Raw genomic sequence first — 27741 nt, forward strand, 5'->3', positions numbered from 1 at the left:
TCCAACTTCAGAAAAATTTAGGTCTTTTATGCGAAATGATACTAGCAAAATTCTGATGACTAATTTAGCAATGTTTACTATAAAAGCCTTAAATATTAGAGAAACTGTTATATCAACGACTCCAGCTACATAAGATTCTACATCAATATCACAAAATTTGCTCCATGCAGGTTTTAGGGTTCCCCTCAAATTCGTTAGTGTGATTTCTTTGTAATATATACCTGTATCTCATCCAATTCGAAAAATGCAATAATGATTACTTTCATGTATATCACTTTCAAAAGATTCTATCTTCTTTTGTTACGCACTAAAACATCTTCTTGTGCCGCATGATGTATGGATATTTATAATGGGCCAGTGGCCTGTATTACAAAGAAACATTATCATTATTATTTTTATTATTGCCTTACAGTATTGTTTTATATACAATTTTCAGTGCAATCATTCAGTGAGAGTATATCTGGTTCTTTGCCATATTTATATTCCACACACGATTACTGGTTCTTGTTCACTTTAATCCTTCCTATAAATTAAAACATCATTGTTAAAATAATCACCTATCATAGCTACTTTTGTGCACCATAAAAATTTGACTACTGATTGACAGCTGTCTGTAAAAAAAGGAGCCTCTTTTCTCAGCCAGCTTGTATAAAAGTTAAATGTAGAAAGAGCATGACAGTTGACTTATCTGAGAAGCCTCTGATGAATACAAATTCAGAAGAATGCGTATATGACTATTCTTCGTGAAAGAACTATTCGAAACTTCACCTGTCTTTACAAAGTTTTAAATAGATAAATACCCCTAACGTTAATGAAAATGTATGTAAATCTTATCATTTCGCAAAGACGACTTTTTTCTGCAGAGATAACTTTAACTGACAGGCACGTAGATGAAGATATCAAACCAAACTTGGCACTATTTCACAAAAGGCGGCCTCCATTTCTGCTGCTATAACACCTACGTTTCCCCCAGTCAGGAAACGATTTGCTTCGACCCTATACCCTAAAGATAAACACCGTCTCGCTTTCGAATTAGACATATTGGCACGTTTGTCTAATGTTATGAACATGGCTGGTGAGAACACTTGATATTGATAAAATGTCTTTATCTAAACAATGCCTAGTGCCTATGCTGAACGGTCACTGTAGATACGCAACAGTGACAAGTTACGACAGGGAGTAATCATTGTTTTCTTAGGAAACATCGATCGTTACATAGAGGACATTCATACAATCATACAAGAAATTTGCCGGAGATAAATTTAGGATGGTCTTTGTGAACGGGTGACCGCTGAATAAAGGAGACCATTATGTCAAGTTCGACTCTCTCTCTCTTAATATATATATATATATATATATATATATATATATATATATATATATATATATATATATATATATATATATATATATATATATATATATATATATATATATATATATATATATATGAGAGTGGTTATGGCACAATAACAAAAGTTTCCTAACTTATCGCGCTACTCAAGTTCTCCTTCTTTGAAAGAAACAACTTACATCCACGAAGCAAACGCGAACGCCAAGAGAAAACTTGGGCTATGGCATGTTGTACTGACAGAAGGAATCTGGAAAAATAAGAATTAAATAATGAACAATAAAAAGAAAAAGTTATTAATTCAAAGTCAGCTTTAAAACTTTAAGAATGCATTTTAGCTGTTTTTCAACATTCGACGGAACTAACTTTTGTAAATAAATACAAAACATTTACGCTCTTCTATCATTATCAGCATCATTACAATCAAGAATAATACATGACAAATTATCATAGTACCGGATTTAGATTGGATAAATGCAGTTCGTGAATGACATCCTGCCCAACATAATGGTGACACCTCCATGAGGCCATACTCGAACTCACACCCACACATTTTGAATTTCATAATGGATCTGGAACAAAATAGCAGCAGATATTACATAACTTAACATGGGTCATGGAAAGCAAATAATGTATCCATACAAATTATGTTTATGAATGGGTCACACACATGCGACTGTGATTCGATTGGTACAGCTTCTCTACATAGCCATTTGAGATATTTGTTGTATTTACTCTTGACTTCAGTTTTAATCTGTTAGAGAAAACTGATCAGTAACTGGTCCTTGGATTAATGCATGTGGTGTTTAAGGCTTGTCCAGCCTTTTTTTTTTCTTAACTCCACAGACTGCCTTACACTGCAACCTAGTTTGTGGGGGCCCCGAGTGGCGGAGTGGTCTAAAGCGCTCTCCTTTACGGATCACTGCCATCTCACCTCTGTCTGCGTGGGTTCGAGTCTAGGATTCGGCTAATGTAGCAGCAGAGAGACTGGGCCCACCAACTATTTCGTCCAACAGGACCATCTATCGAAAACTTTTCTGATAGAAGTTCTTATTTCACAAAAATAACCCTTCTTTTCAGAAACTATGATGACTAAATCCTCTTTTCTGGCTAGAAGGGTTATTTCGACAAAGATAACTCACTATGAAAAATGTTTCTTGACCGGGGTGACGTCGACGACGACGTTGGCGGCCCAGTCTCTCTGCTGCTAACGATGTAAAATATTTTAGGATTTCTGTTGTGAATTAAAAATTTAAGTTAACAATAATGGCCAACATTGGAGAATCACATTCCGCTAGACTAGCTCGAGAGCGACTAGAAGCAATAAAAAAATTTCTTCCTGTGCGAGATAGTGTCAGAGAAAAATTACAAATGAGACAGCAAATTCAGGAAGGTTTCGCAGAGACCACAGGGGAACTATTTAAACCCGTAACTGCAGTCACTCGAAAGGTTTTAACTGCGATCAAAGGAAGAACTCCTGAAGAGGCTGCAATTGAGGGTGGAAAACCAGAGCAAGGTTTGCTTCAAGCAATAGAACAACTTAGTAAACAACAAGTAGCAGCCGCAGCTGATCCAGGTGCAGTAGGTCCACTTGCAATTGTCAAGGAAACATTTATTAAAAAATGTACGGAAGATGGCATCAACGAAATAAGAAATATTCCACTGAGTAACGTAGAGGAGCTTAAACAGTTTTCTGTTTGGATCGTGAAAAATTATCATCGCAGACATGAATTTTTAAACCCAGATGCTGCTAAGGGTATGTCTCAATCCGAGTGGAGGGATTATGTGTATAAAATAAATCGAGATATCTCCCGAGTATCTCCAACTGATGATACCTATAATTTTATAAATACAGGAGTAATTGGGGTTAATAAAGAACTGAAAAAACAGATAGAAAAAAGAAAAGAAGAGGAAAAAATCGCGAAAATACAAGCGAAGGAAGAGCGAAAGAAAGTTACAGCACAGAAACATCAACCACCGCCACCTGAACAACAACCTAAACGAAAAGGAAGACCTAAAAAAGAGAAACCAGCGCCATCTTACTCTGCTCTGAAAGTAGAAGAGGTTCCGGAAGAAGGAGATGTTCTTGAAGAATTGGAGTTGCTGGAACCTAAAACTGGATCGGGTTTTATTCCCTGCCCTGATAATATTCTCGATGATGTATCTCGGTTGGAAGTTCTCATCGGAGGAAAACGAGCCGGAAATAACTCTCCGGAAATAATTAATGAAGCGGCTGATATCTGTCAGCGACTATTTCGCGGCGGTATCATGGATTCTCATATCTATCGAGAACTTATTGATGAGCTCATCGACGATTAGAGAGATAACAATTAAATAGCATGATAGTACACAATTCTCAACGCAGACCAGTCATGGTCAGAGTGATAAATTCACGACTACCCGTATACAGGATGACTTATGGAAACGGATTCGGCGATGTTGTTACGGGTTTATTTGCGAGAATTGCACCTAAAGCAATACCGATCGTAAAACAATTAGGCATGAAAGCCATTGATGTTATTAAAGATAAAGCTATTGGCTCTGTTGGTAGCGCTGCCGGTAAAGCATTCACGGCAGTCAAGGGCAAACTAGCACGACTGATACGCAGAAAACCTCCACCGGTAAAATTACCAGCCACCGCAGACATGCCACCGGATGTCAGTAAAGTAATAAACGAAGCCGCAAATCAAAAGCTAGCTGCGCTAGTCAACGAAATTCCTGAACAAATAAATACAAGTTTGGTCGCGGGAAGTGGTCTTCGTTTTAGACGATAACTTTTACAATAAAATGTTCAAACGGGAATCCGATCCAACATTCGACATAGACGAACCGGTTTCTAAAAATGAATCAGTGCGTGATTATCAGTATTACTCTTATGACGCACGAGATCCGAATAAACTAGGACGAATTGAACTTCAGGTTCAGGATACAAGTAGATATTTCCTGCCTGCTGAAGCATTTATTGAGGTAGAAGGTGAAATTATAAGAGACAATGACACAGAATACGGACCTGATGTTAAAATCGGTTTTGTCAACAACGGAATTATGACGCTGTTTAGTAGCGCTATTTATATGATTGATGGAAAAAATATCGAAGCGATTCAGAATGATGTCGATGTTGCTACAACAATAGTTGGTTTAGCGAGATATTCTGATGATTATACAAGATCAGCTGGTCCATCAATGATGTTTGCCAAGGACACTTCTAATTTTCCTAACAGTGATCAGTACAATATTAGACGACCAAGAAACTTTGCCGCCAACGCTGACGCTGATGTGAATCCGGTGGTTCATGGTGCTAATGCAGAATTTAATATAGGTTTCGCTGCACGCAGACAAATGCTAGCAGGTAATCGTAGAAATTTTTCTTGTGCGATTCCGCTGTCTCATATCTTTGGATTTTGCCGGGATGTCAGAAAGGTAATTTTCGGAGCAAAACATACGGTCGTGCTTGTTAGAAAAGGCAACGACAATGATGCGCTATGGCGACCTATAGGTGACCCTGGTAAGTTAAACATAACAAAACTATCACTGTGGATGCCGGTATTGTCCCCTGCAATTGCCGAAGAACAGCGACTGCTTTCTTTCATGGATCAAGGTGGCAAAACGCTGCTATCGTGGCTTACAACAACCACAGATAGTATTCAAAGTACCGTCAATGGTACATTCACATGGCAGATAGCATCACACCAGGGAGTTGCCGCGCCGCGACATATTTTCATTGCTTTTCAGGATGTTAGACGAATAGGTGATCAAACACGTTCGCATATGATATTTGATCAACTTAGTATCACTGGCGTTTCTCTGAAAATAAACGGGCATCAAGAACCAGCTGAAAATATACAATTAAATTTTGGTAATAATCATGTTGCACGTGCATATCAACGATTGACAAAGTATCTAGCGCGTGATCTAAATATCGACACTGGTTTGCAAATATCGCAATTGGATTTTATATCTCATTATCCAATCTATTACTTCTCGCTGGAGCATCTTGATCTAACCAGACAGTCTGTCGTTGATATTCACCTCAGGGTTACTGTATATAGAGACCTAACAGCAGCAGGAGCTATAGCTAATTACAGAGCTGTCGCGGTCATACTTTCCGATAAAGCAATGTTGCTTGAAGGTACTGGCGGCCGAATGAGAATCATCGATGCTCCCGTGGAAAGCTTATAGGTTTTCGAAAACATGTCAATTAATCAATCTCTGATAAATAAAATGTCATATCATCACGCTGACGTCGCTCTGACCCTTGGTCAGATCAACAAATTGAAATCCAAGCAAGCATCAGCGTCAGGAACGTCAATAACACTTAAACACGGACAACTTAGTGGTGGTCAAAATAAGTTATCGGTTACTCAAACACAGCTTAATCAAATCAACAGCGCAAGAGCAACAGGAAGAGGAATCAGACTTGATTTTACTGCCACAGCTGTCCGCGACATGATTAAATCCGGTGGAATCTTTCCTTTTCTCGCAGCGATACCAGCGCTGATTGCCGCAGCAGCACCAGCTGTAGCAAACGCCGCAGCGCTAGGAGCTGTTGGAACCGCAGCAGGAATGGCACTTAAGAAAGCAACTGGAAACGGATATACTAAACGCGGAGGACAATTTAATCCTGCGATTTTATCAGCAATGACTGGACTAACTTCATTACAGCCAAGTGAACGAGTAAAAGCTATCAAGGCGTTTGCACCAGCAATTTTAAGACACGCTTTTAGCACTCCTACTGGTCGAATCATGTCTCCACTGGCCGCCGCAATAATGTCAAAAAAATCAGGATCAGGTTATAAAAAAACAGGCCGCGGTCTCAGACTCCCAGGAACTCCCGCGTCATGGTACCCAAAAAGATTTTAAAAACGCTTTCAACGACGCAGTCTCCGCTAAGCAATTTTGATTTACTTGATGCTGTCGCGCAGTTACGTATAAAGAATTTCAGAGGTGTGTTTATGCGAGATGAATTACCAGCACGACCGAACAGTACAGAAACAGGAATTATTAATCTCGACAACAAAGAAGGCCCTGGAACTCATTGGGTTGCTTACGCGATCGATCCACGTGGAATTATATATTTCGATTCGTACGGACTAGCACCGCCAGTTGAGTTTTTCAGGTACATAAAAAGATTTTCCAATATTCCAGTTTGGCAGTCAACGTTACCAACACAAACACTAACCGATCCTCCGATATGCGGCCGACAAGTATTAAATGTTCTTGATGCGATCTCAAAATCAGCGAGTCCTCCTCACAAAGTCGTGCATGAATACACGCTGAAATCACATCTGTGATTTCCAAATTTAAACAACTCTGTAATTGATAATGGTTGATATTTACGGAAGATCAAGCAGAACCAAGGAAAGTAAAGAAGATATCGATTTATCGAAGTATGCGACCAAAGATGAAGTTGATAATCTTTTAACGTTAACCGGGATAGACCCAGATGAGGTTGTTATTTTTCAGGACAGGCACGGCAAACTAAAAACCAGTAACATTAAGTGGAATGACATAATTCGCAGGGTTATTGGAGCTACCACGGACAACATCGTTGTATTCACTGACAGCGGCAGAATCAGAGATTCGTCGATATCAATCGCGGCACTTCGAGATGATGCACAGAAAGCCGCCCGGGGGCGTGTAGCAAAGACCGGTGATACAGTGACAGGTGAACTCAGCATGAACGGTAACAAAATAACCGTTTTAGCGAATCCGGAAGGTCCCGAAGATGCCGCAAACAAACAATACGTAGACACCATTGACGGTAAACTAGCCACGTTGCGGGCAGAGTATGATGTTCACGTGGGCGCGTTTACAAGACTTCGAAGAAACTTCGCAAAGGCTGATGAGTCCATTGATAAGTTCTTTGGGGCTCCTCCAGTCATCGACGTAAAACTTTCTGAAATCAAGACCGACATTGACACGATCAAACAAACACAGCAGGATATCTTATCGGGAATTCCTGAGATAGTTAACAAAACCAGTTTGATTAAAGTCCCCACTGGAGTTACCCCTGGGCATATCACCAACATCGTATTCACGTTATCATCGGGATTCGCAACATGGTCCCGACAAAATAATACTATCAAATATACAGCAACAGCCACTGGCGTGTGCAGGTTGTCTGTGTTTTCCGCCGCTAAATTTGAAATCTTCACAACATATCCCTGGAGACATTCCACCGACAGGTTTCCGGGGTTGTAACTGTAATACTAAACAGCGGAACCGAAGAAATATTTATACTTGAAGCCGCAGACAAGAAATTAACCGCAACATCTTACTGGTGGTGTTTGGAATTCGTCGCAGAAACACCTCAATTGGTTACGTTGTGATTTAGTCACAACGTAAATAATAATAAAAAGGAAATCAGCATCAACGACAACATTAGACGCTCAGCAATACCGGTATGATCAGGTACGCGAATGGCAGTCAACGTTGAAAAACACCATTGACAAATGCGTAACAAAAATAAAAAAATACAAACGGCGTGTGACCGCGCTAGACACAATAGTGTATTCGGTATCCGCGGTAGTTGCATCCACGGGTGTGCTATTGTCTGCGTTAACTCCGGTAACGACCGCAATCGCGATTACAATCACAATTTCAGCATCAACGACGATTGCAGGAGTTGCTAATATAATTGCAAAAAAAAATATCCTCGTGCGCGATAACAAAATTACACGAGTATGAGCGGCTAAACAGCGCGGCCAACAGCGCCTACTCGAAATTGTCCTCGTTGATATCATCCAGCCTTGACGATACAACAATATCAGATTCCGAATTCACGCTGATGTCCAGCATATACAACGATTACGAGCGTGCAAAGAATTTTAATTTGAAAACGATGAAGATAAATAATGACGGAGATACTTCAAGAGATAGCCAAGAACACAACTCCGGTAAAAACATCAATGATATCAATATCTTCGACGCAACCAGAATTTAATGTTAATTTTCCAACTGCAATTCCAGCTACCGAAATAGCGTTGGCACAATTACGAGTATATCACAGTTGGCCCAATATCAGGTCGACATCATTTCACGGACAGTTGCCAGATAATTCATTTATATTTTCGTATAAAAACAGCGCGGATGGAACCCCAGACTGGGATACTATCACGTTACCAACTGGGAGTTATCAGATAGAAGAAATCAACAAAGAAATACAGCGTCAAATAAAACGAATTACCGGAAAAGAATCAAAGATCAGCATATCAGCACACGAGCCAACGTTGTCCACGATCATTGAAATCTTAACACCGGGTTATGCCATTGATATCTATAATAGTTCAATCAGAACAGTATTAGGATGGCCAGCGGAAAAACCACCAGCGATACCACGTCCACCAGAGCCTAAAAAATCTGATTACGTAACAGATAATAAATCATATCACGATGTTACCCCACGATACGCTGATGTATTATCTGCGATGAGAAATCCAGATTTGATAGAAGAGTATACCGAAGATTCAAGATACTACCCCTTGTGGAAGTTTTCGTTTAAGGAGAATGCTGTTAAACCCTTAACCGACTATGGTTCAGAAATTTTGGGTTATTATTTTGATGCTAGTGATATTACTGGTGGTAAAATGTATAATCCAGAAATGAATCAGCATTATAAAACACATCTAAAATATCTACAACAATCCTTTCAGGAACATATTTCTGATTTATCCGGTTCACGCAGCGAAATCATTAAACATATCGAGATATTAAATCAGGTAATCGACGACATGGAATATTTTAACCGGAAAGCAATTCAAATGGTAATTAATAGTGCAGACAAAACAAAATTTCTAAGATTATTTAAAACAAAAGAAGCTGAATTACCAAATTATAAATTTCCCGGATATAACGTACCTGAAATAAAAAAATTCCTTAGTGATCTCATCGATCAATCCTTCGAGGATATCATTGCAGAGTACAAGCGAACACTACCAGAACCCGCTATCTTGAAACACGATAATTCCACCAGCGGTGATGGCAGACATATTTCTCCAGGCATAGTAAATATCACTGATGTCGTCGCGGTCAATCTTGTATGTGATGTAATCGATGGCAGCTACAGCGTAACCACGACAACATCGAATCAAGCCCAGCAAGGATATATATTGTATTCATTTACTCCTAGAGAACCGCCTGGATTTTTGATTGTGCAAGAACCAATCAATCCTGTATTTCTGCGGTGTCATAACCCTACGCTGACAAGGATAAATTTTAAAGTCACTGACCAGCAGGGTAGATTTTTGGACCTACGTGGCGAGACTGTTAGTATAAACTTGCTGGTGAGGTCTTAAGACTTTCAATTAATAATATCATTATCATAATAATGTCCAAAAAATCTTCGAATTACCAGAAGTATGATGATGATCATGATGATGAAAATCTCTCTGACAGTTCTGACGCTAGCGTGGAAACACAGTGTGTTTGTGAATCACAAAGTGATTCTGACAGTGATTTTGTTGTCAGTGATGAAGATGTCTCTGAAAACGCTAGCGTTTCCGACAGTGATTTCACTGACAACGACGACGATGATAGCACTGTGGGAAACGCTAGCGTTTCCAACGACATCACCATCAGCGACAGCACTGTCGTAATAAATTATATTAAATGAACGCGAAAATAATAGTATGTATCAGCACGTGAAATGTTCCATCGTTGACAAGCGCGCGCTTGAAGAATTCATCCGAAAAATATTTCCCGGAAATCATTTCCCGGGCGTTGTTAAAATAATCATCGATAAGTACGGCAATGATGATTTTTTACTGACAGAATTTCAGCTGAAGCAATTCCGCGAAAACAATATCACGATGATTACTTGTGACGCAGACCAAATCCTCAACGTTGTTCACTCTTGCATTTCACGGGATCATCTTGATAAGATACTGCAGTGAAAATCCTTTAGGATTTTTAAAAATATCGAAGATATTTCCATCCTTTAGGATTTTTAAAAATGTCTTTGAAAATATTTTACTTTGTATATATTTTTTTTACCACTGACAATTTCGCTGATTTTCATAGGGTATCAGCTAGTACAGACCAACGAAATCGGACAGTTGCATAATTTACACAGTAAAAAAAAAAATATTACTTTTTTTTACTTTCGATTTCAAGGAAGTAATGCAATCAAGGTGAGGTATTTACTTCGTCATCCGTGACGAAGCTATCCTTGCTTTCACCCTTGACTTCGTCCTTGATGAAATCAGCGGACATACAATGCTTTAAGTTTCTGACCCGATTGTTAATTATCTTCTTTGTTTCATACTCGGCTGCCAGTGCCAGCCTGATCTTTTCGATTGCACGAGACAGTGGAACAAATTCATTTATTTGTGTCTCCGCTACGCTGGCTAGCGATTGATACAAATTATTTTGAATCATCTTTATGAATCGATATTGAGCAGGAAGAATATAACGCCCTGCGCGCTTACCTTCGTATAATGATTCAAAATCAGACAGAATAGTTTCAACATTTAGTAATATTTTAAATCCTTGTTTTTCTAATTTTTTAATAGCATCAATCACATTATTGATATTTTCTTGATTCATATTTATGTGTATTTTTATATCTTTAAAATAAAAAAACATCACATCTCCTTTGAGTCTCTAGGGTGTCTTATGACATCCTACCAAACTCAGGAGGGGGCGGAAACACTACCCCCGATTGAGCTCCTAAACTGCCAAATAACAGTCTAGAAAGCCCAGAGGGTGTGTTTGCGAAACGACGAGACATTCCCCATTTGTGAACCTCCTAGCTTACCATTTGATATGCTAGCAAGGCTCATATGGGGACAACACATAACATGTAACTTATCCTAGGGACGGCACAAACACATAATATTTACAGTAGAAGCTATTTACAGCGATTGTATTTTACAATTGTATATATAACTTATCCTAGGACGGTACAAACATATAACTTAATTCTAACTTATCCTAAGACGGCACAAACACATAACTTAATTCTAACTTATCCTAAGGACGGTACAAACACAATGCGGGGTTATAATTCTACATCCAACAAAGTTGCACACGTACCCCCTGAAATCAACCCTGTTCTGGGGTAAAAGGTTACCCCGAAACGGGGCGATAACGGAGAAAGTTGTGCAACTTCGTTGGGTTTCGAAACCCCAATATGATATCAGGACGATATTGTATATAAACTGACTGATACCTGAAAGTTCAGAAATAGCTCAGCGTGATTTGTTTAAAACGTATTTTCTTAAATATGATCGTGTGGAAACCACAGATGAACCATAAACCCGAACAAGTGTAATAAAATAACGATATTGTCTGTGAAAAAAAAAAGATAAATACACGTTTGCCTGATAAAATCCAGAAGATAAAATCATTCTTGCGCTGTCACCTTGACTTGTCAAGGGGAAAAACAAGGGAAGTTATTTACTTCCTTGTGCAGAAAATCGTCTGCTCGTACCTGTAAAGTGTTATAGCGCGCTGTTGATAAAGTCAAGGTGACAACGGGGAAATAATTGTATCATTGACTTTCACGCAGTCACTGCAGAGTTATCTACATAAGAAAATATAATCCAGCTATCAAACCTATTTGAAAAAGTTGATTTGATAATATTCTCTGCAACACGATGAACCGAATGGGAGTTAATACCAAAATACTTCGCAGCTGAGTTCATTGAGCGAAATATATTTTCTTTATTAGTATTTTTGTTGAGAGGTCTTACAGCTCTGGGAATTTTTGCAAATTTACCAGCGTCACCTCGTGCAGAATTCTCACTTGGAGTAATGGCTTGCAAATTCTGAAGAGAGTTATTAAGTTTATTATTATCTTTGTGATCAATTACAAGACCTTTTTTGATCTCTCCGTTAAATACCTCAAACACAAACCTGTGAATATAATAGTTTTTACCGCCAGCAACCCTAAAATGGAGGTAACCAGCATTATTAACAACACCAACTGGCTTTTTCCGCCTACAGTGTCTGACTATTCCCTGTCGTGATGCTTCATAATTCTTGATGGTTGGATGTGAGACAAATTCTTGATTCATATATACTTCATGTATTTGTCTAATTTATAATTTGTCTGAAAACCTAGTTATATAATCACTTTCGGATTTTAGCGCGTCTCCGTTATTTTTTTTATTGTAATATCGCTTGAGTTCCCGGTACCGTTTCCCCCCGCACCCCGCACATAATTGTGTTTTACCCCTGACACCAATGCCACATCGCAGGCAACGAATAGGTCCTGTGCTTCCTCGTTTGATGCTCTGTATATGTTCACCGCAGAATTCCTTCCTGCAGGGCTTACCACAGACTGTTACGGATCCAACTTTTAACCATTTGCAGTTGTTCATTGTATATACAATATTTTCTTATTTAAATATTTGTCTTAAATATAACATGGAGGAGTTTTCGAAATTATCCGCAGTTGGCGCCGGGAGATTCGATCTTGACAGGCTAAACCCGGATCCACAACGACGGCATCTAACTGATCTGTTTAATATTATCAACGAGGGTAAAAAAGAATTTCGCGACGACGGCGCATCTCATGCATGGTCGTCATTTAAAATTATCCGCGACGTTGACGATGCCAGTGATGAGAACATCATCGGTGCTACAATGACTGATGCCCGAGCAAAAACAATTATTGATTATATTGATTTTCATCAACGTGAAAAGAAATATTTTTTCAGAATAAAATTTATTGTCAACGTTGAAGACGATACGTGGGTTATCCGTGACAAACTCGATCCTGTTCTTGCTAACGGAAAGACAATTCTGTTAAGTAGCAATTGTAAACCAGGAATGCTGACCGGGATTGATAAACCATATTACGCTCGAGCGTATCCTGTAACCGCAGTCATTTATGGAATATATCCTGTAAAAAAAACAAAAATTGATAAACTCGCTCCGATGCGATTTTCAACGCTGAATTGTGTAGCCGAGCGAGTAATGGAACATTTTAAAAACGCAAAACGAGGAAACGGTTTAACCGATCTGCGACGTGAAAAAATAACATCATGGGGTGAATCGGTTAAAGATACCGGGGCAACAATAAATGATGTTGCTGCGCTATCAAGTAAATTAAAATGCTCAATAACAGTAAAAACACTAACCGGGGAAATATTATACAGTTCGAAGCAGTATAAAAAGTCAGGATCACCGATTGAAATTATTGATCATAATTCGCACGCGTGGACTGATGCGGTTACAATATTTCCACGAGACCGTGTTGTCAAGTTTTATTCTGGAAACATATACGAGGTTATTTACGCGCTGAGTAAAACCGATCCTGTGTCGGTGTGGTTATTTAGGAGCTCTGAAGATGGCGACTATGATCAATTTGTGAGACCCAACGGAGAATTATACAGAACAGAATCGTTGCAACAACAAATGAAAAAACTCGCAAAAACGTATATGAGAAATGCTAGCGATGAGCAGTTATTGGCTAATTGTTTTACAGTTCCAAGTGTTGCCGCTCACTCCGCCAGAGAAAGAAATTCGTGGAGACGAACCCGAAGTCAGTTTCTCTCGGATATACAGTTAAGTTGTGTCGAGTATGGTCATGGCGGGTTATGGAATACCCGATATGACTACCGGGATATGATTTCCGTGGATATGATTGCCTGCTACCCAGGAAGCTTTCTCGGGAACGGCGAGTGCCGCGAATACTTTGCGCGGTTTGGACATCCCACGAACTCGATGACACGAGTCGCCGTAAACGGCAGTTTACCCGACACTGACCTGACAGGATTTGCTCGTGTGACTTCGTTTGTATTTGCTGCGGGACTTCATCCGATTTGTTATGTTTGGTTTGGCAGACACCTCGTTGAAAAGCGCTGGGTACCAATAGTGTTATTGCGATACATGCTTGACAGCGGCATACTGGTATCGTTGACTGTCAGTGAAGCAATCATATGTTATCAACCGCAGACCTCAGTTTGGTTACCAACACCGGAGCGTGTTACCCTCGAAGAAGTTATCGGCGAGTATGCACGAGAGTGTCCAAATACCCCGATGGATGTCATTGTCAGTGAGGCTCCTAAAATTCTCAAGATTAAACTCAAAAACAGTGAAAGCACAGCGAAAGATCTTGGACGAAGAATAATCGGTAAATTTACTCAGGGTGCAGCATTTGATCATAAAATGCATCACTCGCGGTTGATTATCGATGAAGCTGAATTGGATTTTATAATCGCCGACGCGGTTGCCAGAGACATATTTTGTAACAGGGAGGATGTGTTCTTGTCCGACGGGAAAAAGTTGGGCACAATTGTAAGTTATATCGACGGAGAATCGCCTCAATACACACATTTGAGATCTTCAATGCTGGCTTATGTTTCTATAAATTTGTTATCGATGGTAAATCGATTTCCTGACCCATACCATACTGGTATGGCAGTCAGAGTTGCCACGGATTCATTTTACATCGACAAGAAATATTCAGAATCACTGACCGATATAATGAAATTCTGCGGCGGAGATGAATGGGGTTCGTGGAGAATAAAAGCCGAGATGTTACACGAGTATTATGAATCCGCTGATGTTGCAATCGAGGATGATTATTATAAATCCGAGATGCCAGAAATATCTTCCGCACCGTCTGTGGATGATCCAATCACCAGACACAAAACTGTTTATTTGAACGGGCCGGGAGGGTCTGGTAAAACAACTCGAGCGATTGAATTATTTCGAAAATCAGATATGATTGTGCTAACACCCACACACAGACTTGCCAGAGAGATGAAACAGCGAGGAGTCAATTCTTGTACTTATCACAGCTTTTTCAAATACAGCGGCGGTGTGTGGACGCCAGATCGAACGGGAACAAAATATATCAATGATATAATAATTTGGGATGAGATATGTACGGTGCCACTGGAAACGTTAAAAACATTTCTTGATTGGCTGTTAACGAAAAATACTGCAGTGATTATGTGCGGCGATCACGGTCAACCACCTCCGTTTGTCCGCGCATCTCCGCATGATTGGCTGAGGAATTTTGTTGATTATCACGAAGAAGTGTCTGATGATTACCGAGCACTTGATGCAACGCTGAAAGAATTTAAAACATTAATCAGGCTGCAACCGAATAAAATTCAATGTGAAATTATGCGCGAGATGATTCCTGAAACTTCGATGAGTGACTTTTTACGCGTGTGGAAACCAAACGATTTGATAGTGGCGAGTAGAAAGATAGTCAGAGACACACTTCAACAACAGCTATTTCAATTACAACAAGAAAAGTTTCCAATGCTGCCAACGCCGTTATGTTATAGACCAGCTGATACGCGGTTACAAATTATAGATGTTGATATTCCAGGAAAGACAGAGAAACAGAATATAGTATTGAATGATATTGTGTTAGTTGACATCGATGCTGTCGAGGATGCACTAGCGATGAATAAATCCCCGTGGACGCTAGGATACGCAATGATCATTCATTGTTCTCAAGGACTGACTATTTCAGATACAGCTGTCTGGATCGTTGATGATCGAATCGAATGGTCAAACTTAGTTTACTTAGCGGTGTCCAGAGTCAGAAGAATATCTCAACTGCGAAGAATTGTCTTGAATGAATCAAACGCTGATAAAATTAATAATGAAAACAACAGCAACATAATAAGAAAAAAACTCGCTGGTTACAAACAGAGTGACAAAAAAAAAATAATAGCGATTTTGATCTTGACGATGACTTCGTTGTTGCGCTGAAACAACAGCAGAATAATCACTGCGCGAGCTGTAATTGTATAATGCTATGGCAGTATTCGAATAAAAATTCAAGACAATTTACCGTAGACAGAAAAGATAACAATCGCGGTCATACACGTGATAATGTCATGTTGACCTGTCTTGAGTGTAATCGACGTCGGTGTGCCAGCGCTAGTTAAGTCACTTCAGTGATTTTGGCGGCAATTGTGTGTCCTCGGGAATTACCTGAAGTTGCTCACGGGTGAATCCGCGTTGAGGAGCAGTTGAATCTAATCTATAGATTGCTGGTCTGCCAGTGGATCTTGTCACGGTGGATATCTTATGTGTGGTAACACTCCAAATGGGATCAGTCGCTCTTCGTTTCCACCTTCAGGTTCACCTGGTTCATATAAATATCTTACAGTAACATTACCCAGTATCGGCTGTGCTGAAGAATCACGTCGTACGGGTATATATTTTTTCGTGATCGCGATGGAAGGTTTCATGTTGGTGGTTCGGGTAATTTCATTATTTAGCTCAGTTATCACGCTTGGTAATCTTGCAACCCATTCGCGCGATCTCGTATCCTGAATGAATTCCTTCGCGTATTGATATCCAAATAACCGCTCAGCAAGTGTTCTATTGAATCGCTCAACAATTGCCTGATCACGGTGAATTTCAGTATGTCCTTGTCGTATGGTGACGTTATGTTGTTTCATCAACGATGATACCGCACCTTGAAATTCTTTGCCAGGATCAACTTGTAATAAATTTGGCCATCGCAGAGGTCCTCGCCGATAAATTCTTTCAAACGCAGAAGCAACCTCAGATGCTGTTTTAGTTGTTAACGGTTCCGCATCTTTGTATCTACTGGCAACATCAACTATGGTTAACGCGTACTTGTATGTGCGTCTTCGGATAGTATCATGTGGCAGAAATAATATATCAGCTTGATGAACCTCATTTGGTACACTAACATCGAAATGCGCGAAGTGAATTTGTTTAGGGCGCGGTAGATAAATTTGCCATATTGCCTGTCGTGATAACCAATTTTTGGCAGTAACCGCCGTAACTTTTGCTGCTTCAGCGAGTTTACTAATTGCCGCGCTACCTCTCCAGTATCCGCTTGGGGAATAATAAATCGACTCCATTGGAAATGCTTGCATTGTTATTAATTACCCAGCGCCTAATACAAGTTTAGATTTCATTGCGGACTTTACTAACCAGGATGCTAACTTTTCTTTGAAAGATTTATCAGGGATGGCATTTAACGCGTGAATTAATTTCACGTCCGCGAGATGGCGCTGTTGTAAATCCTTGCTTCGGTAAGCTACATCATGAGCATGACACGCGCTATCAATAGCGTTTATCGGATACTCACCTGGTTTTGGATGATCCTGAGCATCAAGTCTGATATCAAGTCGGGTTCCTGGACCACAGTAATTATATCCTGGAAGATGTTTTTCTCCTGGGTATTTAGCCCACGGAGCTCCTGGCAGCGCTGTTAACTTGGCTGCGATATCACCTCCGCTTTTTTTTAAATAAATCTAAATTTTTTTGTGCCACATCGTTCACACTTGCCTGTAAGCGCTTGTCGATTATTTTTTGTTCTAATTGTTGTTGTATCCGTAGTTGGGGTACGTGCTCGGCATTTCACACAATATAAATCCATATTTATTTTATGATATATTAAATGGAAATCACTGACTTTTCTGCGACAAAGCGACGAGAGCCAATCAAACATAACTCAGCGCTACCAAATTCTATCCGAATAATTATCATAGGTCCATCTGGGTCGGGTAAGACACAGTTGTTACTTAATTTAATAATGATGTGGATGAAGTGGGATAAATTATATTTGATAGCCCCGTCTGTGGACGATCAGCGATGTTATCAAGTGCTAAAAGATTTTAACGAAAGTGCAAAATCGATAAACGACGAAGATGTTATTGATTTTATAACTGACATCGAAGAAGCTCCATCCGTCGACGACATTGATGGATCAATTAACAACTTAGTTGTGTACGATGATGTAATGTTGGATAAACAAAAAATCCAGCCAGAATATTCTCCCGTGGTCGACACAAAAACACTGATGTCATTTATGTGACTCAGCGGTATACACAAATTCCAAAAGTGATCAGAGATAATTGTAACGTTCTTGCGGTGTTTAACGGAGTTGACGCACACACGCTGAGAAATATTCATCAGACTTGGTGCAGTGGTGACATGGACCTCAATAGATTCAGAAATTTCTTCAGTCATGCACAGCGAAAACCACACGGGTTTGTAACAATAAATTTACATGATCCTAGGACACGATACCGAGTTGGGTTAGATACATTTTTTAACTAAAAATCCTAAAATATTTTACATGATAGCAGCAGAGAGACTGGGCCGCCAACGTCGTCGTCGACGTCACCCCGGTCAAGAAACATTTTTCATAGTGAGTTATCTTTGTCGAAATAACCCTTCTAGCCAGAAAAGAGGATTTAGTCATCATAGTTTCTGAATAGAAGGGTTATTTTTGTGAAATAAGAACTTCTATCAGAAAAGTTTTCGATAGATGGTCCTGTTGGACGAAATAGTTGGTGGGCCCAGTCTCTCTGCTGCTAATGTGGGTATGTGAGAAAGCTTGCCAGTAGCTTCTAGTGGGTCGGTGGTTCTTTCCGAGGTTTTCCCAGGTTCTTCCTCCACCATTAATGCTGGCCGCCATGTATAGCCTATCGTGTGCTGAAAAATGGCGTTAAACCCTACAACAACAACAATAACAACAATAACCTAGTTTGTGAAAATTATATGGAAACAAGGGTTCGACTAAGTAGCTTATCGCCCGTCCGCCTGAAGCTACATATTATATTGCAGGTGCCCGCGGAAGCACGTCGCTATACATTGGGGTGGGTTGGGGAAGGAGGAGGTTATATACATATATGCATGCTTGATATATCTAATCTTGATCTTATGGCATATACGAACTTTTCATTATGAGTATTAAAGATACACTCGTATGAAAACTGATACATTCGCTAGTGTGTATGTTGTAGTCACTGGAAAACTTACTTTTTTGTTGCAATTCATTTTATTTGGTATGTAAGAAACTAACCGAAGGCTGTATGACGGTTTGCTTTAGAAATTTAGCTTTTCTCATTATTGTAATTGCTCTAGGTTACGAATAATGATGAGCCATCATCATCTGGATCGTTGCTTCAGCAGCGTTGAAGAATACATTGCAACCAACAACGTGAATCGTGTTGACCTATTAAAGACACCATTCATGACAGAAGTAAAGCTTGAATTCACTGAAGGTCAAGGCCTAATCAGAAAGAATATAACAGACGTTAAATACGCTTTCAATACTCTTGGATCCTTTCTAGATGGTTGTGAGCAAAGTAACTGGAGTTACGCGAAAGCAAATTTGGACCAAGCGAGAAAGGAGTACAATTTATTTGTAGAGGGCCTCGAGAAATCTATGAGGAATGTAGTAAGTTAATTAATTTTTTATGGCTGTTCCAGGTCTCGTTATATTCCTACTGTTGTCGTCGAAAACGAAGTGTATCTCGCCTCTTTTGCTAAAACCATTTTAGATTGTACACGTAAAAGCTCTGCAGTGATTTCTGTTTTTCCACATTTATACGCTGTTTACATGCATGCCTAGGTCGATGTCAGTTGGTGCCTCCGAGATTTAGCATCTGAACTTATCTTTAACCATATGTGCTTCTTGCGCGTCTTTGATCACAGGTCTCTTAAACTGTCCTATCTATGTTCTGGTAGTATTAGTGTATTTCCATCCTTCTCTCTCTTTGTTTCAGTTTCCTTCTAAGACTATGCAAGGGCCTCCTGAAAGCCTATCAGTCAAAATGTCCCCCTCCCCGTTTGTGTCAGTTTTTATTAGTTTTGCTTTCTCATCACTCAGCTCCTGTCTTTGAAACTGTATGTGGATATACTTCTCCTTGTCCGTCAGGAAAATGTCAAGGACTCACTTAAAGCCAAACTATCTATCCGGGTTCCATCATCAATATCTCTCTCTCTCTCTCTCTCTCTCTCTCTTATAAGACTCTTTGTCTACACCCAGACTTAATTAGCATCTTTACTAGGTATTTTCATAAATAATGCATTTTGAATTGAACTGGAAAATTATACTCTGCATTGAATTATGTGCATAGTGAAGCTTTTACAGTTAGATTATGTTGTATTTGTTATCACTTGTAGCACCACAGATCAATCCAATCAATGAACAGAAGAAAAAAAACATAAGGTTGATTTATATTCTATCTGTTAGAATTTATTTCCTTTTCTTCTAATTTAAATGTCACGTTTTAATGATAGACGGTATCGGTATATCGATAATATCCGTATATAGATGGTATCTGTATTTTCTGTAATGATTTTTAATTAAACTATTGATTAGTGGTCATGAGTGAAATACGTGGCTGAGTACCTATTATGTCCTCTATAAGCACGATATACACAGGTAAAGATACGTTAAATGACTAGTCAAACTTTCCAATGTCAATTCATTGTAGTACGTTGTGAAGCAAATCTTGTTTTCGTACACAGCAGTGTTTCTTGCGTCCTTTGGAAGAGATATCTTTGTTATCATTTGTTTGGTGGGTGGTTGGGTGGTTGGGGCGTTCCCAATTTTATACATGTAATACTTAGAATGATTTCCTTATTCTCTAAAATGTTTTAAACTGAAGAAATGTAGACAGGGAGAGAGACGATTTTTGTATCGTTCTGTTAGCACCAATTTGTATTTACCCCTTATTTACATATCAGAGGGCAAACAAGAATATAAGGTCAACGTTCGGTGTATTTGGGCGCTGTGCCCAGCACATTGCTTTACCATTCATTGTATTGCTGATTTGCTTTAGTAATCTTAATTATTATGGAAAATAAAACGGATTCTTCCGTCATACTAAGATCACCAATACATATGTGATATAGTCTGACCACAAGCGTGGAAATACAGCCCCGAACCACGTGTGTTGAGCTAGAGCTTGATGCTAGTAACTGTTTCATAGAAAGAGGAAAACTTGCAGGTCATGCATTCTTTCTACACATCCCATTCAGACAACTACCATTATTTCACTCGACATGAGTTGGGCAAATGAACTCTCATTACTCAGTGTCCAACCCAATGAATACTATATATTGTATCAGCGTTATATCAATATACTAATTTGTAATTTTTAATTTGTATCCGTGTTTACAAACATCATCTCTATCTTAGCTTAGGTATTCAAACGCATGTTTAGACAAAGCACGCAGGTATGCTGTTACGAGTCTATGCTCTTAAAATAAATAACAGAAAAGAGTGAAAGGCAACATGCTTTGTAAAATTTAACAAGCAATTTGTTTTCCTAGAATACATAGTGAAAATGATAAAAATAGAACGGTATCGCGAATTAAATCCCAAAATAACCCAAGAATTACAGATACAATTCCTAGTAATTTAAAGTCCTGAATAAAACCCATTACAAGTCCCTAAGAAATCCAAAAACTGAAGAAGATGACGTATCATTTATAGCTTATAGAGTGTTGATGTGTCAACAGTCTTTTGTTGAATCACAGTAATATAATCCCAGGTTTCAATTCAGTATAAATTCCAGTGAATGTCTCTATCCAACAATTATATCAGAGCCCTTTTGTAATTCCAGAGAGTGTAATTACTTGAATTCAATAACCTGAAGAAATACAGTTCATCCCAACTGGGCACAAAATAATACAAAACTAACAAAGAAACAATTAAATTAAATATACATAACAATGCAAACTTGTAAAAACTAGATGTCACCACTTTACTGTTACGTCCAGCCCGTTGTTTTTGTTTTTTTTAGAGAGTTCCAGAGATCCAGTTGATCACATCAATATATTTTGTATTTTTCTATTTATTTCTATTGTTTTCCTTGAAATGTGTTTTTACACAGCGTACATATTGTCAGCAATACCCATTGCTCAGTAGCCATGTGGACTGAAAACTTAAAATTAAAATACATTTTTCGACATTTTAAACGTTTGTGGAGAATCCTCGTCCGAATGTTTTGTTTTTTTTAAACATCTCTTTTGTAATAACAATGAGTGTCCATTGTTTTTGTCTCAGTAACTGAATGAAATAATTGAAGGTTTCCTTTTATATGTTAAAACAGTTTCAGTTAGAAGCATGAAATGTTCATGTTAAGTAAAGTCATTAGTAAATATTGACTTTACGTAAACTTTCAGTGACGTTAATTCGCTGGACCAAAATCGAACATTTAAGTGATATATTGCCACCCAGTTAGTCATCTGCCATTTTCGTTAACTAACAATACGTTCACAAGCAGTGTATGGATTTGTTTAGCAGGCGTAATGAACTGCATGTTACTCTTGACAATGCTGAAAATTTGTGCCTGTAGCCTTTGTAACTCAGACAGTTACCACAGATGGGCTTGTTGCTTCTGTGAAATTTGTTCCGTACCCCAAAGTCGAAATATGCAGAAATTCCTCACATGAATTAAAGAAAGCGGTCGTCCTAACGAGCCATTGGACGTAAAAAGTATTTAAATATTACTGTTTCTATACACGAATAGTCAATTAATATCTAAATGTATTTAAATAACTCATTTAAATCATTACCTATTCATTTAGAATAGTTTTATTCACTCCACTGCTTGGTATTTTAAATGATAAATTGGGATATATACAAATATTTGAAAATATCAAATTTGATAAATACTCCCGAGAACTGTCAAATCGCGAGTAATCTTTCCAAACGGAGCAATGCCACCATTAGTATCAGAAAATAAATGTGTGTCTAAGTAAACATGTGCCTCGTATTTAACATTAATAAAGCACCAAAATCCATCAGAGACAGAGAGAGAGAGAGAGCGATATGGGGTGAGAATCTCATCCGAGGCTATACTATATTTTAGAGTGAACGACCGACACGTATACGCTTCTGTAACTGTCGCTGCCCTATGTTTGCGCTGTCGTGTGTGCTGTGTGGTTCAACAGACTTGCTCTGACTGCAAATAATACTGGAAGAGATGTAGACATCAGTTAAGAAATGTTCGGACACTTTACCTATCCGTCTTGGTCAACCTTTTGTTTTCTGGTGACGGATAGTTGTTTTTTAAGTTAGAACAGCTACATCGTTAGGTATAGCGTCTAGTCTTGATCGTGTTGCAATTTTTGTCCTTTAGATTGTTGTAGGTATCAAATGAGTGGTCACGTGTTTCATAAGCGTTAAAGTTGATCGTTAATATTGCCTCTGTGTATTTTACGTGTACGTGACAGAATTAAAAATAGCTTTTCCTTGAAGTTATGATTTCATTCCATCAATGATATCAAAGTAAGCATATGTTTATTTCTTTGGTTAAATGAAAAGTACGCTTTGTCTTTAGCGAAATTGAAAATGTCATATACTTTTAGGCCGTTCGTCTTAAAATGAATCAAACCATATATTCAACCTATTATAAAAATCGGTTAACTTTTGTTAATTTCATCAATTGCTTGAGTCTGTACTCGCATATTTCCGTTTATTTAAGTTAATTATCTCTCTAATACTTTGATGTGCTTTATCAACTTTATTAATTATTTCATCTGTTTATATTCTTATCTTTTGTTCTATGATTTGTATAGTTTATATTTGAATAAATCAATCATTTCACATCACGCAAAAATCATTTTATCTATGTCATTTAACTTTTGGTTTTACTTTTGTCAGTTTCTGTTATTATCTTCTTTTCTAGGTCATTCAGATCTTTTCTCACTTATTTCATCTTTTTATCAAATTGACCAATACTTCCCTGTACCTTACTTTTTTTCTTAGTAAGTACGTTATCTGTATATACTTTATTACTAAACTTTTTCATTTCGAGCAGATTGTTAATTTTTGACAACCGCTCAATCCTGTTCATTTCTTGAAACTTTCGTTTTACGTCTTAAATCTTAAATGGATAATCCGTAGGTTGTTTTCATGTATCCAATCTTATTATCACTCCAGTTAACTTTATTCTTTAAGTCCCTTGTATTTCATTTGACTTCTACAAAGTCATTCTTCCTCTGTCGTTGTGAAAGAGATTGTCAGACACCGGTCAGTCTATCGACGAACTTTTTCAGACCAGATGTAAAGTCCTATCAGCATCATTATCCTTCTTTTGTCTCTTAAGTCACTCTCTAGGGATGAAATTGCAGCATTTATCCTTTGTTCAATTACTTGCAATAAATATCGTGTGTTTTCTGCAGGCCTCATAGTTGAGTCCGTTCTAACAATTTATAAACCCCGTAAAGGATTGATATAATTGATCTATTGTTAATTAATCTTGTCCACCTGAAATCTTTGATTATTTTGTTTTGCTTTTAGTTTAGTAGATGCGTATGTGATACTCTGATCCTCAGATGTTGGGTTTTAAATTAACATTTCCTCTGAAATTTTTTTATCTTTCAAATTGTTATCTTCGCAAGTCGTACGTACGTGCGTGTCAAGACGTTTTTGCACAAACCTTTTATCGCCTCCATTATATTTTCTATTGGATCAAAGAATTGTTTTGTTAACGCGATTGCTGTTCAAGTTTACGTTGTTGTTTATTGATTGACTTAGGCTTCGTCTTTTTCGTGTTACAATTTGAATTTGAATCTAAAATAACTAGGACTCGTAAAGATGTTTATATCATTATTTGTTTCCAAAAGCAACTATGATCTGGAAAATTGACCTGACTGTGATGTTCTAAAGATATATGTAATTGGCATACCTTTAAAATGTATGATTTTAGAGTCTCGATCTTAAAGCTAACACTAAATTAGTGAATACTGTCTCTTTGTATTTGATTTCATGAGCTGTTAATGTTACAAAATATACAATCACTTGAAATACATACATAAAAAGTAGGCCTCTAGCATAGTAGAGTAGGAATCGTTGCAATAATTCTTTGCAGTGTTTATTTGATGAAAAAAGATATAAAACGTCTTAGGCTTCAAAAGGTCAGGGAAGATGTATTGATAGATCATTGATTATTACACTCCTAGTAATTTAGAGTTGTAATGTTTTATATACACTGTTTAATTATTACTAGTAGTTATTAAAATTGTAGAGTTATGTTTCAGACATTCAATATGATTTCCTCATAGTCACCAATAACATTCATTCGTTCTTTGAATTTTTATGTAATTTCAAGAGCGTTGAAACCAACAGAAATTGATATGGTTAATATTCTTTTTATAGCAGACTTTTAAGATCTGATAAAGGTTAATAACCAGCTACAAAATCTTTTCTTTTTAACGAGATGTATAGTTTGCCATTTTTGATCAGTTGGATTTTTAAAACTTATTTACTTTTGAGACTGTTTTTCCTCATTTTAGTAATGATTTGCATTTAAACAAGGCAATTCCTTACGAAACATATTCTATTGCGTTGTACCAACCATTTCTTGCATTTGATAACTATAATGTAAACTCACCATGACTTATTTCATTTCTTTACTAAACATTACAAAAATTAGTCTCTAACTACGATATAGCACAGGTTGCAATCTTATCGTAATTTAAAACGTTAACGTATACCCGCTTGTCGTTTAAGGCGATTGTAATAAACTTTAGTACAATTGCATCAAAACCCTCTACAAGTAATAGCTATCATACGTCCTTTAGAGCAGACCGCAGCAACTCCGAAATTGTCAGTTGCAACTCATTCTAGCGGAAACACCTCCCACTCTCCAATACCAACCTTTGGAATGCTTTGAAAACGTATATGCTGTTTATACTTTTGTCTTTTACCTCTATAATGTTTTATCGGTTTGACTAAATCATTCTTAATTTATTAATTTTCATCAACTAAAATTCGTTCTATTCTCGTTAGGTAATTTCATTATTAATTTTTGCATGTGTCTTTTGTTCAATTTGGTACTCATCGTAATGTGAAGCAAAGAAACTAGAATAACCAATTTTAGTACTTCTTCCATATCATTGTTCGTTAGTGAGCATATTTATATTTTAAAATAAAATAACACCATCATATCATACTGTAATTTACCTTAAGATTTGCGTTTAATACTGAATCTTTCAATACCTCTACTATTCACCATCTACAGCATTTCTGGATCTACTTTCTATCTGATGTTTTGAAGTATACCTTAGGATAATAATAATAATAATAATAAAAATCATAACCACAAAGGATGAACATTACTGATATCCTGCTGGGTAAAAAAAAAATATTTCTACTATACAGCGACCTAATCACTTTTTCATATATATATATATATATATATATATATATATATATATATATATATATATATATATATATATATATATATATATAAGGATCATAATGTAGCATGCCTTTTATCCGGCAGTGAGCCAGAATTCGAATTCGTATAGCCTTGAAAGGAATCTAAGACAGCTTAAATTTTGCCCAAATTGCTCAGGAACTGGACAGGTTTCTAACAATACAACAACATAATTTAACTATATGGTCTATACAGTTTCTGATTCTGAACGTGTATCTACGTATATATTAAAATGGGTCAATATTTTTAACAGGAGAATATGAGGAAACCCAACCAAAGAGGAGACACAACAAATGACTACAATCAGAATGTTATCACGGAGAGTAAAAATATAAATAAAACGCCGGCCAACAGAGCCACCATCTATTCTCCAAATAGAGACCAATCCTATGCACAAACTATAACAGATAACCACCAGATTCCCACAAAGAATACAGGTGATCAGGTGTCATCAGCGTCAGCAGCCACGACTGCATCCGATAAGCAATGGAAATACGAACATGATCATCAATATCAGCAGGAGAAGTATATACATACCAACCAGAATCTCAAGAACAAGAGTGGTAGGGCAATAACGCAAGGACCCGTAAGTGTGTCTCTGGAAGAGAAACACCTAACGTCCCCAAGCTTTGACGCGGGAAGAAGACTCGAAGTAGCACAGAAGGAAGATCATAAACGTTCAACACAGCTAAAATCTACAAAGGATTCACCTGCGGCGAGCTATTATGATAAACACATATCTGAAGAAGAAAATAGGAAGAAAGAAAGCAAAGATGAATATGGTTACCTAGCAGCCGATATTTACAGGTACAAGCTAATGTCATATAAAGTCAAAGGAGAATAGACAATAGCATACCTATTCGCTTTATTTACATTTTCTATTGAATCCAAGTCAAAGTTCTTTGAAATATATGTCATATATTTTTACAAAGGTTTTGAACATATGCATAAATCGTTATAAAACTTTCCACCATCTTCTAAAGGTACATAGAATGAATCTGTCTGAACGAATGCTACTGTCAATCATCCTAATAATAAGGTGAATCTACACTTATTAAAGTTGTAGACTGCAAATAGTTAAAATAAAGCAACCCCAAGAATACTTCACTCGAAGTAAAAGGCTTATATATGATATAAGTTTGATGCATATTCCATTTACTTTTGGAGAAAAAGAAAACGTCAATAAATATTTCTTTATTCTAGACATAGATAAAGGTTTTATGTTGTAAAGTTTGTCAAATTTGCAGGTGTCGTTGTGCAAACGGAATCCATCTTGTGTCAAAAAAACTTCATTTTAATTGGTGTTGTGCATATTTATGTTGTTTTATTTAATTCGTATTATATGCAATCAGTGGTTCCAGATAATAAACGTTTTGTTTTTATCTGAATGACCCTACTATATGCAGCTTGATTATTTTCAGATTTAATTTAACTTCATAGATTCAGAAAGTTATATCAGATGAAGAA

The 27741-nt window shown here is 37.6% G+C and overlaps 1 protein-coding gene across 2 annotated transcripts in view; it reads left to right on the forward strand.

Annotated features, from left to right (window-relative positions):
• The window catches only part of LOC149784899 (uncharacterized), a 42526-nt gene that overhangs the window by 9675 nt on the left and 5110 nt on the right, over nt 1-27741 (forward strand). Inside the window, exons 2-3 of one of the 2 annotated variants that reach the window (XM_089978486.1) lie at nt 19175-19490; nt 26528-27081. In XM_089978486.1, the coding sequence (XP_089834612.1) occupies nt 19185-19490; nt 26528-27081 (860 nt within the window). In that variant the 5' untranslated portion in view covers nt 19175-19184. The remainder of the gene's footprint in view (nt 1-19174; nt 19491-26527; nt 27082-27741) is intronic. The other variant, XM_089978488.1, reaches the window with a different exon arrangement.

This window comes from Sinohyriopsis cumingii, chromosome 13 (assembly GCF_028554795.1).
Source record: "Sinohyriopsis cumingii isolate HCF-2022 chromosome 13, ASM2855479v2, whole genome shotgun sequence".
Lineage (NCBI taxonomy): Eukaryota > Metazoa > Mollusca > Bivalvia > Unionida > Unionidae > Sinohyriopsis > Sinohyriopsis cumingii.